Consider the following 14,113-nt stretch of genomic DNA (forward strand, 5'->3'; position numbering starts at 1 on the left):
CACCTTCTTCAATCATTTGATAATTAATTTCTAGCCTTTTAATATCACAAATTTCATAGTTTAATCACAATAATCATTTCAGAGTTTTGTTTAATTATATTCCAAACCTCAATTTCTTTTTTAAACTATCTATCTTTCTTTTGTATATGTTGGATGATGAAAGTCTCACTTCGACTAATTTAAGAAATGATCATGAATTTGTAATTAACGAATATTATATTAAGAGCTTATGCTTAAAGTGGATCATATCATACCATTGTGGAGCCATGAGATCTTATGCTCTCAAAATGAATAATATCATATCATTGTGGAGAGTTATGTTTGTCTAACCGTATATACACCTTTAATACTTTTTGTTTAATAAACTATTTTAGATATTTAAAATACATTTTTTTTATAAAAAGAAAAAAAGAATTTGTACCTGACTGAACCAAACCGGTTCGCAAAGAGACAACCAGCCAGTTATTCATCAGTTCGGTTCGTCTCTTACCGGTTTAGTAAAAAAAAAAGAAACAAAAAACAAAAATACCAGAGAACCGAACCCTTCAGAATTTGGTCGGAGAGAGAAACAGTGTGGCTGGGTGGGTGGTTGCCTCCTCCTCCTTTCCCTTCCTTCTTCAATCACCTTCTTCTCTCTCTGGACTTTCGTTTTCTTTCCAATTTCCCTGTTTCTCCGCCCGAGCTTCCTTCCTTCGATTTCTCCCTTCAAGACTCCCTTCCTCCTCCTTTTGATCTGGTTTTGGTGGTCGACTTCGCTCCGATCCATTTCTTGGATCAGATTTCCATGGCCTCCGCCAAGACCACCCGGTCCAGAGCCACGCCTGTGAAGGAGAACGGCGCTAAGTTTGAGGATGGCATCAGTTTCTTCAAGTCCGACCAATTCGACGCCGATTCCTACGTTCAAACCAGATGCTCTCTTAACGACAAGGTTCCTTCCGCCATTTCATTTTACCCTTTTTTCTTCTCTCTTCTTCATTTATCTAATCCCGTTTCAGTTGGTTGGAGATTGCTTGTCATCGCGATTATCACTTCTTCTCTTTTACCATTTTAAGGATATCACTTAAATTTGTGTGTATCACTCAACTTGATCCCATAAATGATTTTGTTGAATCAAAATACTATTCCATCAATTCAAAACATTTCGATTCACTTTTAATTCTCTGAATCATCTGTTTCTGAAGCAAAATGACATGAATTACTTAGAAAGGAGATGAAAGCATATAGCTTAATCAAAGCTTCTTATCATGCCAAATAGACAGACCTTTCTCTGTTTAATCAAATCTCTGATTTTAACTGTCTTCTACTTCTGTAGGAAATCAAGCAATTATGCACTTATCTTTGGGAGTTGAAGAAAGCTTCTGCTGAGGAAATGCGTAAAAGTGTCTATGCAAATTATGCTGCCTTTATCCGGTAAGTTGTAGCTCGGAGTTCTTACATTAGATAAACATAGAGCTCTTTTGAAGGATGGAACTAGCGGATCCATGTGACGAACGAATAATTTTTGTTTCGTTATTAGGGATAAATTTAATCTGTTTGTTTGTTAGTTTGAAGAAATGTAGACATGGAAAATATCAAACAGTATATTTTGTTGATGAATAAACTGAGATAAGCGCGCAAATAGTCGTAGTACCAACTTAAACGTTCGATGTTAATTGTATTCGTAGTGATTCTTTATATTGATATCATGTGCTATGTTCTGTCAGCACATCAAAGGAGATATCAGATTTAGAGGTGGAGCTCTCATCCATTAGAACCCTTATGTCTACTCAGACTGCTTTAATTCATGGTTTAGCTGAAGGGGTTCATGTTGATTCGGTACCTTCCTCTGTTTCTGGAGGCACAGCTCCAAATGGCATTTTAGGTTCAGGGGATGACAATCCTTCAGATATTGAGAAATGGTTAGTGGAGTACCCTGATACTTTGGATGTGCTCTTGGCTGAACGAAGAGTCGATGAAGCTTTGGCAGCCCTTGACGAGGGAGAGAGGATAGCTTCTTCGGCGAAAGAAAATAAAACCTTGAGCCGAGCTGTAATTATGTCTCTGCAATCATCGATTGCTGAACGGAGGCAAAGGTTAGCAGATCAGCTTACTGAGGCTGCTTGTCAGCCTTCTACCTGTGGTGTTGAACTCCGTGCGGCTGTATCAGCGCTCAACAAATTAGGAGATGGACCGCGAGCTCACGCTTTGTTACTAAAAGCTCATTATCAAAGGTATCAGTACAATATGCAAAGCTTTAGGCCATCCAGCACTTCATATGGTGGAGCCTATACCGCTGCGCTTTCCCAGTTGGTTTTCTCAGCCATTGCTCAAGCTTCGAGTGATTCCTTGTCTATTTTCGGTAAAGAACCTGCTTATTCGTCTGAGCTGGTGATGTGGGCGACGAAACAAACGGAGGCTTTTGCCCTTCTTGTGAAACGACATGCTTTAGCTTCATCTGCTGCTGCTGGAGGTCTCAGAGCTGCGGCAGAGTGTGTTCAAATTGCTTTAGGTCATTGTTCGTTATTGGAAGGTCGTGGTTTGGCGCTTTGCCCTGTGCTTTTAAGACTTTTCAGGCCTAGTGTTGAACAAGCACTAGAAGCCAATTTAAAACGAATTGAAGAAAGCACGGCTGCCTTGGCTGCTGCTGATGATTGGGTACTAACATATGCTCCAACGACACGCCAATCTGGCCGAACTTCGAGCACTGCTCTTGGTAATTCAGCATTCCAACATAAATTGACGAGTAGCGCTCACCGGTTCAATTTTATGGTCCAGGTAAACATTTCCACCCAATTATTCTTTTTTGATATGAATTTGGTGAGTTGGTGGGTGGGGTAGCTGTGTTTATATTAGTTTTGGTGATTGTTATGAAATTATGTATTATTAGTTTATTATTTAAGCTTTTGTTCCTTATACAAAATTTGGATCAACCAAGATAAGGGTAGAAATTTGGATCAACCAAGATAAGGGTAGAAATTTGGATCAACCAAGATAAGGGTAGAATTAGATTATCTCTTAGATAAAAAACTAGAAGCAAGATTTGGAACAAAAATTAACCCCTCCACCTTATTCAAAATTTGGATCAACCAAAAGATAAGTCTAGAATTAAATTATCTCTTAGAAGCAAGATTTGTAACAAAAATTAACTCCTCCTCCTTATACAAAATTTGGATCAACCAAAAAATAAGTCTAGAATTAGATTATCTCTTACATAAAAAAAAACTTAGAAGCAAGATTTGGAACAAAAATTAACCCCTCCTCGTACAAAATTTGGATCAACCAAAAGATAAGGCTAGAATTAGATTATCTCTTATATAAAAAAACCTTTAGAAGCAAAATTTGGAACTTTGTTCTAAATTGAGTCACTCCAGATCAGGGCTGATTGAATGGCTTGGATACAATCTATCACAAGAATTGCTTTAAACTTAGAAATGAAAAAGAAGATGATCCTCACATTCTCAAACTTCAGAACTCAATTTTATTCATCAAATAATTTGTGGGTATTTATAGTTTTCTAATAATTTTTCAATCAAATGCTATTTATAGTAACTCCATCCCCTACTTCAACCGTGAAAATATTCCTGAGGCTCTAAATGGTCCTTCCTCAATGGAATCAACTTACACATGAATTGAAGATTAAACCGAGCCTATCATATTCTTTAGATGAAGAATGAATGCTTGTTGAATCTTTTTGGCCTTGGATCGTGTAATAGGTTCTGATGGAACATTTGAAATACGGTGGTCCATACCCGGAGGTCCCTTTGAAATTACGTGGATGGGAAGTGAGTGAATCTAGAGAATGCATGAGAGGGGTTCATTTTTTTATGTGGCTAGTCTGAGGTAGGGAGAGATAGAACTCTGTAATGTTTCTTTTCGTTTAAGTCTGTGCTCTTTCGAACTAAGTGAACTATATCAAAACTTTTGTATGTTGCATGCGCGCCCGTTTATTCGGGGGGTTTGTTGAAGGAAGTTGGATTACATATCTTTGATGTTGCACTTCGGGACGAAATATGATCTTCGTTATTTCATTTCTCTTATTGTTATGATATGCCCTCAATCTTTTTCTTCCAAACATTCCCCTGCAGGATTTTTTCGAGGACGTGGGACCTTTACTTAGTATGCAGTTGGGGAGTCAAACTCTGGAGGGATTATTCCAAGTATTTGACTCATATATCAATATGTTAATCAAAGCCTTGCCTGGTATGGAAGACGAAGCAAATTTTGATGGTTTTGGAAGTAAGATGGTGCGGTTGGCTGAAACCGAAGCTCAGCAAATTGCGCTCTTGGCAAATGCGTCATTGTTAGCAGATGAACTACTGCCTCGTGCGGCCATGAAACTGGCTCCGGCAACTCAGACTGCTTATAAGGACGATCCTCGTCGAAGACTTTCAGACAAGCAAAATCATCATCCAGAACAAAGGGAGTGGAGGAGGCGGCTGGTTAGCTCTGTGGATAGATTGAAAGATACTTTTTGTCGACAGCATGCTCTTGATCTAATTTTTACCGAGGACGGGGACAGCCATCTGACCGCTGAGATGTACCTAAACATGGGTGGAAATATGGATGAAGTTGAATGGTTCCCATCTCTGATATTCCAGGTATTTTGAGTGGTTCTTGTGTCACTTATGCAAATATGTGCATGCAAAAGCCAAATTAGAAGGAACATTGCTTGATTGTTCCATAGGAAGCCTAACCCTGTTGTTTGATCACAATTCAGGGACTGTTTGTAAAGCTTAGCAGAATGGCAAGTATGGCAGCTGATACGTTCGTTGGCAGGGAAAGATTTGGTACATTACTATTGATGAGGCTCACAGAAACCGTCGTGTTGTGGCTTTCAGGGGACCAAAGTTTTTGGGATGATATTGAGGAAGGGCCAAGACCACTAGGACCTCTTGGTCTTCAACAGGTGGGCATCATTGTTGCTACATAATCATATTACATTTTGATTTGATGAAACCTCTTCGCCTATGGGTGAGAGCATCAGTACTTAATTGTTTGTAATTTGTGCAGTTCTACTTGGATATGAAATTTGTGATTTGCTTTGCTGCCCAAGGCCGATACTTATCTCGGAACCTGCATCGAGTTGTGAATGAGATCATATCAAGAGCAATGGCTGCATTTGCTGCAACAGGAATGGATCCAGATAGGTACACACTGTGCTGAATGCTTAATAATCAATAAGCGTTTTCTTGCATGCTAAAGTATAAGTTTATTGTGTTTATAACGCCCTAAGATTTGAAAATAACGACTGTGTTTTCGCTCAAGAGAAACAAAAGAAAGCCTCCTTGGAGGAACTAGAACCAGGCAGTATAAATGGCTTAGAATTTAAGTTTCCATCTTAGATTATAATGAATTTTGTAGACTTTATTTAGTGTTTCTGAGATTCAATCTGTTTCCTGTCAGTGTACTACCGGAAGATGTTTGGTTCGATGATGTTTGTCAATTGGCAGTAGAGAGATTAAGTGGGACGCCAAAGGCTATAAATGGGGACAGAGATGTTAACAGCCCAACAGCCTCAATTTCTTCAATTTGACTCAGTAATTTCTTTCTTGTAAATTAAACAACCAAGTTCGTTGAGTGAATTTTCTGGTCGGTACTGAGTTCCTACCACCCTTACATCTGTCAATTTCATCCATTCTTTAAGTTTGATTCTCTTTCCTGTTTAGGTTTTAGAGGCTTCCCTACGTTCATGTTCGTGTTAGATATATTTGCACAGCCACGGATTGTAAATGATTATCAAACAAACTATTCTGATACTATATTTGTCCATTCTTTAACACAAGTCAATTTTGTTCATTTGTGTCCAACGTTCATCACTAGCTTTCGTTTGAGCTTGACTAAGTTCATTTATTTTTTAATCCTTCCATGAGTAAGGTAACTTCATAAAGGAACGAAATATCTCCAAGCTCATATCAGAGGGTAATAATTATAAGTCTAGGAGATTGTACGACCAAACAGTTCTAAAACACTTGAAGTCAACAAGATAGAAGTTTGAAGAATGACAACTCCATGAAAAAATTAGAATGGCAAACCTAAGCAAGAATAAGTTCATCTTAGATACCTTTCTTCCAAGGCATCAATTTCCTCCAGTTTTGCAGCCAAGCCAGGTATGCATCCAGCAAACTCAACAATGATGAGCAGAGCAGTGGATCGAAATGGTTGTTTGAATCATGGTCCAGTTGGCTCTATAAATCTGCGTCATCTCCATGAGGGGTCTTGCACAGTCAGAAGCCTAGAAAAAAGAACTTCAGATAGCACCTGAAATTGAACCTCAAACGCATAGCGGCCTGGTCAATTCAATTCGGAATCTGTATGTAAATGAAACTATATTCTTTGATGCTTAAGAAACAAAGGCCTTAGTTGCTTGAATGTGAATAATTCATCATGAATTAATTGGTGGATGAAGTAAATGATTAAGCTAATGATGTGGTCGTGATGATCAAGTAAATGATTAAGCTAATAATGGCATGATGCGTTGTCTGGTGGCCTATGTGCCCTACATTCCTATACCAGAGTTGCACCATGATATGGAACCCCTACCGACTTGAAATTGCGAAAGGTGAGATGAAATGACTGAACCTTACATGTGGATGCTCTTAATAAATCAAGAAATCCATTTAGATAAATAGCTACATACTCATACACAACCAAAAAAAAACAGGATAGGACCAATGCACAGCACACACCCCACAAATAATCCAGCTACTTAAATCTTCTAAGTTCTGATAAATGCATGTCACAAATAGGGACTACATTAGTAACATGCTTCCAAATGGAATGCTTGTGACACCAATATGAGCAATCATTCCCATGGAGATGAAAATGCTGATGACTTGATATGAAATGGATCATGGATGCATGCAACTGCTGCAAGATGCATCCTATCATCTAGTGCTTGAATTTGTCGAAGCAAAAAGAACAGAGTACATCCCCTTCACGCTATTGGTATGCCATAGCATGTGGACTTCCATTGGCCCCAGGAGCAGAAACAGGATAGGTAGCATCTTTCCGTTTACCAAACGGGTTCTTCGAAAATGTATTCATAGAGTCAAGAGAAGAAACATTTATCCTCAATCATGAAAGCAACAACAAATGAAATAACAACTAGTTCAAATTGCTGTGCAACTAAGCCTGGTTTATGAAATCACATTATGCACATGTTTGTATTACCTAGATCACAAACGTTGATGGGCATCAACAAGAATTGCATTTCAATCTTTGAAACAAAACCTAATAGTTAACATGATAGTTAATTGCTAATGACGTAAAGCAACACATTCAACAAAAAATGTATGAATCTAATTATTTCTAGGAAAGGTTACTGAAAAGGGAAAAAAATTATTCCTTGTTAACAGACACGTGTACTAATATATCGAGTTCCATAGTGACCTTAAAATGTAAAACAAACATCAAATACAAAATAAGCCTATCCAATAAAATACCTCAAACGTGACAGACATGATACGCACTAATTTTCTTTACCGAGATGCATCCTACAGATTTAAAAAGATTGCCAGATTATTACCTAAAGTGGCACAAGCCAGCCATCAAATAAGATAAATCATTCAGTCCAACACTTGCATTGTCAGGCGAAACAGCAACTTACTATTCAGAAGTACCAGTACGATGATATGATCGTTCTATAACTAGCATCAAACAAAACAATTTAGTAAAGAAAAGGATATTGTATTCTCATGCCCACAGAGCCAGAACTAGGAATAACAGCACCCTGCAAAAGATGATGCACATTGGAGGCAGTGTTCACATCCTATATAGGTGAAGCAGACAACAAATTAGAAGGCAGGAAAGGAAGGTTGATAATCCTTAACCTGAATATGACATTAAATGATCAACAGTCAAGTCAACTAAAACCTACTTACTTCAAATTCAATGAAACAGACTTTATGCCTTTCCTGCCTCAGAGTCTTCATTTGCTTAAATCCCGGTTGTCTGCATGATATGTCAGAACCAGAGGTCCAAAACATTCAGTTGGTTGGGATGATTCATACACGTGATTAGACAAATGAAAAACTGTGCAAAGATGAGACTTATATACACGCTAAAAAGACCTCTGAGCTCCTCTTCATTTACATTTTCCCCCAGATTGCCAATGAACAGTGTATTGCAAGGAGGATTATCTTTTGTGTTCTGTAGGAAACGGGAGAAAAATGAGATATAGTCCACGCAACAAAAGTTATTCTTTGCCCAGTGGAAACAATAAGTCAAGGCACTCCATGATGTCTTCATGGTAACAACTTCAATAGTTATAGTAAATAAAGCCTCCTATTCCAGGGATGGTTGTTGCAAGAAAGTGATGCCAAAGTTCAATGTGCCATCGAGATTGTAAAAGGATTACCTGAACAGGCACATAGCTGCAAGGTGCTGGTACAGGTGCAGGAGCAGGCATAGGTACAGGATGAACAGGGTAACTTCCATATGGATCATATGGAGGAGGAGGTGGAGCCATATACCTAGTTCATCACAAACCACAAGGAACTTGAACATCACAACTCAGTGCCATTTGGCGAGGGTGGGAGCAAACAAAACAACCACAAAAGGCTAAGAAAAAGAGAAAATTGAGCTATTAACGAATCCTACTCCTTTTCCATAACCATAAAACATCTCTCAGGTGATAACACATACAACTGACTTCGAAGGGAAAGCAGTTTTCATAAAGAGAAGACTCACCCGTGAGGTCCCCAAATAGGACGTGGAGGTGCATGAAATGGTGATGGGCTCGAATACCCGGTGTGGGCATATTCACCACCAGTTCTCAAACGTTTACTTTGGTCATAAGCATCTGCATCAGCAACAATGCCTGCAAGTAGTACCAAGATTAGCAAATCAAGCAATATTTTGCTTCTTTCTTTTTTAAAAAAGAAAAAAGAGCAACGACGTGTTTAAAGCTTGAAATCATTGCACAACAAAAGAAAAAAACTGAAGGTAATCTGTAACTGTTCTAAGTACGAATGTGTGCGTTATTGGAGGACATCACTACTACACAAGAAAGCCCTAGTGAATAAGCAGAAGAGAATAAAAGCTAGTAGATCACCTCGTTTAACAAAAAGATTTTTCTTGGCCATCTCCGTGTGCAACACTGACTTAGACTCCGCATCAAAAACCATATCCTAAATCACAAAGATCAAAGCAACCAACACTTGAACATTAACAATTCAAGATCAGTAAACAAAACAGTGAGGCAAAGACATGAACCTGAAGGGCGTCTTTCGCAGCAATAGCAAGCTGAGCGTTGGAGAAGAGAGCAAAGCCCATAGGCTTTTCACCTTTAAAATTTACTTGCGAAGCCTCGTAACCAGGTAACCATCTGAGAAGATTCTGTAGCTCTCTCTCTTTCACATCTTCCGGAAGACCTGTTAGAAATATAGTTCGAACCTAAAACAACACAACATTAAAAAAGAAATGGCCTCAGAGAGCATCGAATAGCAGAAAGAAACCATCAAAGTTTTCCATGACGATTAGTAGAGCAGAATAACCTAAAATAACTACACATAACCAGCTATAACAAGCCGAATTCAAGAAAACACAAAAACAAATCAATTTAAACTCCGAACTCGGTAAATCCTCTAGTCGAAGCTTGAACTGCCTAAGATCCTGAGTTGAGTACTACAAATTAAGAAAGAGGAAGAGAGGAAATAAAAGTACCTCATCGGAGGCATGACGGGCAGGGTTGTCGACGAGGATGTGAGAAGGATGGGGATAGGGAATAGGAGGAGGAGCGATGGCAGTGGCTTGTGGCGGAGGCGGAGGGGCAGCCGCCGCAGACCATTGGTGGTGGTACGGGTGGATTCCAGTACCGGCCATGCGCAATCAACCAGAGTAAAGGATAGTGAGCAAGCAGCTATCAAAATTCTCCTCCAACTTATTGGTCTTCACAAATTTGCTGAATTTGTTGGCCTTCTCTGCTCTGACACGGATTTGGAAGCTTCCCGCAAAAAAAAACCTAATGACAACCTGCGCGCCAACGCCTAGCGTCATAACTTGTCCTTAGCTATTAGTCTTTTTAATAACTGGGATCTAATCAATTTTATTAAAAATATGACTTTTAAATATAATCTATCTTAAATATAAATAAAAAATTTTAAAAAAAATTATTTAAGATGTGAATCACTCCATCATCCAGATTGATCGGTACACGAATATATAAAATATATTAATAATGATGAGAATTATTGAGAGTGAGTCTCATATTAGTTAATTTAGCGGACTTAACCATGTCAATAGAATCCTCAAAAGTGGTTGAAGTGTCAAAACAAAGTCTCTTTGTTCGAGGGGAGGTTTGAGAGCTCCATAAGCCTAACGAGAGACTTATAGTACTTTGTTCGAGGGAAGGATTGTTGAGGATTTTGGGGAAGCCCAAGCCCAAAACAGGTTAATTTAGTCCATGGATGTGAGGCGTTTCGGGGAAGTCCAAGCCTAAAGCAAAGGTATGAACAATATATTATTATTGATTGATTTTTTTATAATATAGTATAAATGGAGAGTTTATGTTAATATGATTATAGGTGATTTTAATTTTGCATTTTAGACATTATCTTTCACCGAAATTAAAATGAAATGTAGAGTGGTAATTTAGTTTTTAAAAAAGAAAAAAAAAATTGATAATATGGAGGTGAAAAAAATCAGAGTAAAAAGTATTCATTACGCGGTAAATGTAAAATTCCGATAAGAAGAGAAAAGCAGAAAAACTAGGTGGTAGTAGCAGAGGAGCGTCGTTGGTTGATAATTTGGAGGCCGACATATCGTCCAAGCATCATGAGCGTGGCCTGAGGATTAGTACCAGGCGAAACCCCAAAAGTCGACCCGTCGACCACTCTCAGCGCTTTCATTCCAATCACCTTATAATTACGCTCCACCACTTTCCCTGTCACGCACCCGCCATGGTAATGCCATATCGTACTCACACTTTCTCTACAAAACTCCCTCAACCGCCCCTCATCCGCTGGATAAACCGGCCCTACGAACCGGAACTCCCTCCGCCCCGACCGATCTCTAAACTTAAAACTCTCCATCGACCGGCTCCTCAGAACCTCCCCTATCTTCCTCATCCCGTTCACGCACCTCTCCAAGTCCACCGTGTTGCTGAAGTAGTTAAACCGAACCACCGGGTTCGTTCTCACATCGGTCGACGCCAGTCGCATCGAACCGAATGATACCGGTCCTGCTATCTTCTCCATCAATGTCGCCACCGTCAAATAAACCGGCGCCGATGGGGTTTTTATGAAGAAAGACCTCGGCGGTGAAGTAAACGGAATCACATTAGACGCCGCTTCGAGATACGAGCCGGATTCCGTTATTCCTGCTACTTGTATCAACGATTGCTCTAACGGCATCGGTGCTAATATGGAGATTCCGTTACGGGGGTTGTCGTACAGGTTATGTCCCACAAAGGGTAAATGATGAGCCACCGGAATACCCCATGACGACAAATACGGACGTGAACCAATTCCACTGAGTAACAGTAATTGCGGACTGCCAATAGCGCCTGCAGACAACAAAACTTCCCCACGCGCACAAAGAATCGCGTGGTGATACGCGCCTCTTTGATCACGGTAAAGAACCCCAACTGCCGCACGTCCGAATTGTCCCGTTGAAGTCAAGAGAATTCTCTCCACCGTCGCGTACACCGCCACTTGGATGTTAAACGGCGTCGCATAGGATAGAAGATCAGCCGCGCTATGGCGGCGGCCCATTTCGTCGAATGTGGAGCCTCCGATTTTGGTCCCAACCAAATGGTCCAAAGTGAAGCCGTTGTAAGGGTTGATTCCGGCTTCGACCATTCCGTCTCGAACCACCGATTGCCAATTCTTGAGATTCGGTTTGAATACAATCTTCTTTTCGACCCACTCGTAGGACTGATTGACCATCGTGAGGTCCCAATTGAGGTGGGAGCGGTGAAAGAAGGCTCGATCAGCTCGACTGTAGAAGCCGGCGTTGATGGCGCTGCTGCCGCCGAGGATCCGGCCACGAGCGTTAGGGACTCCTTCTTCGGAGGTGAAGGCTTGCACGGGGGAGTCACGTGAGTAGGCTTCGTCCATTAAAGTCATCAAGAATCCTTCCTGCGACATTAAATTGGAGTTTCCATATGGAACTCCGCCGCGCTCCAGAACAAGAACTCTGTAATGGCTTGATAACGTCGCCGCCAGCGGGCATCCGGTTGTTCCTCCGCCGACGATTATGTAATCGTAGTAATCTTTTACAGGAAATTCCGTCGCGTTCGACACGAACTTCATGTACTTGGGACCTGTAATAGATTTCAACACTCCAGAAATCAAATACCCGAACATATACATTAATGGAGGATGGAAAATCGCTTGAAGATGAATCGAATCACTTACCTTCCCAAGGAGATCTCCGATCGGCGGAAATGGAGGACGAGGCGTAGAAGATCGCGAAGAACACGAGAAATTGGGAGTAGAAGAAAATGCGAAGAATCATTATTGACAGGAGCGTTTTCTTGGAGAACAGAGAGGATTTCTTGAGGAATAGTGAGCAAAATTTGAATATCAGAGGAAGAAAACGAGAGTGGTTTGGTTGTTGGCTGAGGATTCAGTTGGGAATAGTTTCATATTGTGAAGAGAATTTGTGAAATAGTCCTCAACAAATTTCATGAACTCCTTCCACTCGGTATGAACTTGAAGCATGCCTTTTAATTCCCCTCTTTTATTCTATTCTAATTTACACATTTTCTTTGTTGGATATAATTTCTTCAATTTAATCTCCAATATTTCAATTTAATTAATCGGTGAATTGAATTTCTCGGAAGCAAAATTATCTTAAAAACATAATAAAATTTTAGACTTAACCGAGATTCTCAATCATAGGTTGCACTCTACAGATAAAACTCACTTCAATTCAGTAACCTTTTATAAAATTATGTCTAGGCTCGCCTAGACTATAATTTTTCTACATTAGCCCAACAAAGCTCTCTCTCTAGCTTGTTAGTTTCTTAGAACTTGTTAACTAAGGCTAAGATGAAGTTGAGTTCAGTTTAAAAGACTGACGCTCTACCACTAAGCCGGCTTTTACAATAGTATAATATTATCCATTTGAGCATAAAGACCAAGTATCAATGGGGATGTTGATCATACTAAAAATGTTTATGCCCGAAGCAGGATTGAACAACGGACCTTCAGTTTACAAGACTGACGCTCTACCACTAAGCTATAAGAGCTTTTACAATAGCATAATATTATCCACTTTAAACATAAAGACCACGTATCAATGGAGATGTCCAATTTATAAAATTTATGATGTATTTACGAACACACTATAAATGTTTTTGCCCCCACGCAGGATTGAACTACGGACCTTCAGTTTACAAGACTGACGCTCTACCACTGAGCTATAAGGGCTTTTATAATAATATTATATTATCCACTTTGAACATAAAGACCACGTATCAACAAACACACTATAAATGTTTTTGCCCCCACGCCGGATTGAACTACGAACCTTCAGTTTACAAGACTGATACTCTACCATTAAGCTATAAGGGCTTTTACATTAGTATAATATTATCCACTTTGAACATAAAAACCACGTATCATCGAGATGTCCAATTTATAAAATTTATATTACATTTATAAACACACTACAAATGTTTTTTGCCCCCACGCAGGATTGAACTACGGACCTTCAGTTTACAAGACTGACGCTCTACCACTGAGCTATAAGGGCTTTTATAATAATATTATATTATCCACTTTGAACATAAAGACCACGTATCAACAAACACACTATAAATGTTTTTGCCCCCACGCCGGATTGAACTACGAACCTTCAGTTTACAAGACTGATACTCTACCATTAAGCTATAAGGGCTTTTACATTAGTATAATATTATCCACTTTGAACATAAAAACCACGTATCATCGAGATGTCCAATTTATAAAATTTATATTACATTTATAAACACACTACAAATGTTTTTTGCCCCCACGCAGGATTGAACTACGGACCTTCAGTTTACAAGACTGACGCTCTACCACTGAGCTATAAGGGCTTTTACAATAACATAATATTATCCACTTTGACCATACCATGTCCAATTTATAAAATTTATGATACATTTACGAACACAGTATAAATGTTTTTGCCCCCACGCAGGATTGAA

At 39.4% G+C, this 14,113-nt stretch overlaps 3 protein-coding genes and 5 non-coding genes across 8 annotated transcripts; 1 reads left to right on the top strand and 7 right to left on the bottom strand.

The window, feature by feature from the left end:
• Nucleotides 1-500: 500 nt before the first annotated feature.
• On the top strand, nucleotides 501-5,775 carry LOC111494256 (exocyst complex component EXO84B-like). Its single transcript, XM_023144153.1, has 7 exons — nucleotides 501-928; nucleotides 1,313-1,410; nucleotides 1,704-2,754; nucleotides 4,065-4,577; nucleotides 4,697-4,885; nucleotides 4,990-5,126; nucleotides 5,383-5,775. The coding sequence occupies exons 1-7, from the start codon at nucleotides 785-787 to the stop codon at nucleotides 5,510-5,512; spliced, it is 2,262 nt and encodes a 753-aa protein (XP_022999921.1). The 5' UTR covers nucleotides 501-784; the 3' UTR covers nucleotides 5,513-5,775.
• A 102-nt stretch (nucleotides 5,776-5,877) lies between these two features.
• On the bottom strand, nucleotides 5,878-9,858 carry LOC111494257 (RNA-binding protein with multiple splicing 2-like). Its single transcript, XM_023144154.1, has 9 exons — nucleotides 9,643-9,858; nucleotides 9,193-9,372; nucleotides 9,032-9,107; nucleotides 8,668-8,797; nucleotides 8,336-8,450; nucleotides 8,036-8,127; nucleotides 7,860-7,929; nucleotides 7,665-7,747; nucleotides 5,878-7,015 (listed from the first exon to the last, which is right to left on the bottom strand). The coding sequence occupies exons 1-9, from the start codon at nucleotides 9,799-9,801 to the stop codon at nucleotides 6,919-6,921; spliced, it is 1,002 nt and encodes a 333-aa protein (XP_022999922.1). The 5' UTR covers nucleotides 9,802-9,858; the 3' UTR covers nucleotides 5,878-6,918.
• Nucleotides 9,859-10,621: 763 nt separating this feature from the next.
• On the bottom strand, nucleotides 10,622-12,686 carry LOC111494473 ((R)-mandelonitrile lyase-like). Its single transcript, XM_023144416.1, has 2 exons — nucleotides 12,336-12,686; nucleotides 10,622-12,241 (listed from the first exon to the last, which is right to left on the bottom strand). Exons 1-2 carry the CDS (start codon nucleotides 12,433-12,435, stop codon nucleotides 10,686-10,688), a joined length of 1,656 nt encoding a protein of 551 aa, XP_023000184.1. The 5' UTR covers nucleotides 12,436-12,686; the 3' UTR covers nucleotides 10,622-10,685.
• Nucleotides 12,687-13,280: 594 nt separating this feature from the next.
• TRNAT-UGU lies at nucleotides 13,281-13,352 on the bottom strand. Its single transcript has one exon. It is a non-coding gene; the product is annotated as a tRNA-Thr (tRNA).
• A 72-nt stretch (nucleotides 13,353-13,424) lies between these two features.
• Nucleotides 13,425-13,496, bottom strand: TRNAT-UGU. The gene has a single exon. It is a non-coding gene; the product is annotated as a tRNA-Thr (tRNA).
• Nucleotides 13,497-13,605: 109 nt separating this feature from the next.
• TRNAT-UGU lies at nucleotides 13,606-13,677 on the bottom strand. Its single transcript has one exon. It is a non-coding gene; the product is annotated as a tRNA-Thr (tRNA).
• A 72-nt stretch (nucleotides 13,678-13,749) lies between these two features.
• Nucleotides 13,750-13,821, bottom strand: TRNAT-UGU. The gene has a single exon. It is a non-coding gene; the product is annotated as a tRNA-Thr (tRNA).
• Nucleotides 13,822-13,930: 109 nt separating this feature from the next.
• On the bottom strand, nucleotides 13,931-14,002 carry TRNAT-UGU. The gene has a single exon. It is a non-coding gene; the product is annotated as a tRNA-Thr (tRNA).
• Nucleotides 14,003-14,113: the final 111 nt, after the last annotated feature.

This window comes from Cucurbita maxima, unplaced genomic scaffold, assembly GCF_002738345.1.
Source record: "Cucurbita maxima cultivar Rimu unplaced genomic scaffold, Cmax_1.0 Cma_Scf00020, whole genome shotgun sequence".
Taxonomy (NCBI): domain Eukaryota; kingdom Viridiplantae; phylum Streptophyta; class Magnoliopsida; order Cucurbitales; family Cucurbitaceae; genus Cucurbita; species Cucurbita maxima.

Excerpts from the sequence above, each read along its gene's own strand:
- LOC111494256 (XM_023144153.1), top strand. The coding sequence starts at position 785 with ATGGCCTCCGCCAAGACCACCCGGTCCAGAGCCACGCCTGTGAAGGAG. Across the intron at positions 4,578-4,696 it reads TCCCATCTCTGATATTCCAG|GGACTGTTTGTAAAGCTTAG; the intron begins GTATTTTGAGTG and ends ATCACAATTCAG. Across the intron at positions 5,127-5,382 it reads ACAGGAATGGATCCAGATAG|TGTACTACCGGAAGATGTTT; the intron begins GTACACACTGTG and ends GTTTCCTGTCAG.
- LOC111494257 (XM_023144154.1), bottom strand. The coding sequence starts at position 9,801 with ATGGCCGGTACTGGAATCCACCCGTACCACCACCAATGGTCTGCGGCG. Across the intron at positions 8,128-8,335 it reads GCAGCTATGTGCCTGTTCAG|AACACAAAAGATAATCCTCC; the intron begins GTAATCCTTTTA and ends CGTTTCCTACAG. Across the intron at positions 7,016-7,664 it reads TCTGTGGGCATGAGAATACA|ATTTTCGAAGAACCCGTTTG; the intron begins ATATCCTTTTCT and ends CTCTATGAATAC.
- LOC111494473 (XM_023144416.1), bottom strand. The coding sequence starts at position 12,435 with ATGATTCTTCGCATTTTCTTCTACTCCCAATTTCTCGTGTTCTTCGCG. Across the intron at positions 12,242-12,335 it reads TCGGAGATCTCCTTGGGAAG|GTCCCAAGTACATGAAGTTC; the intron begins GTAAGTGATTCG and ends AATCTATTACAG.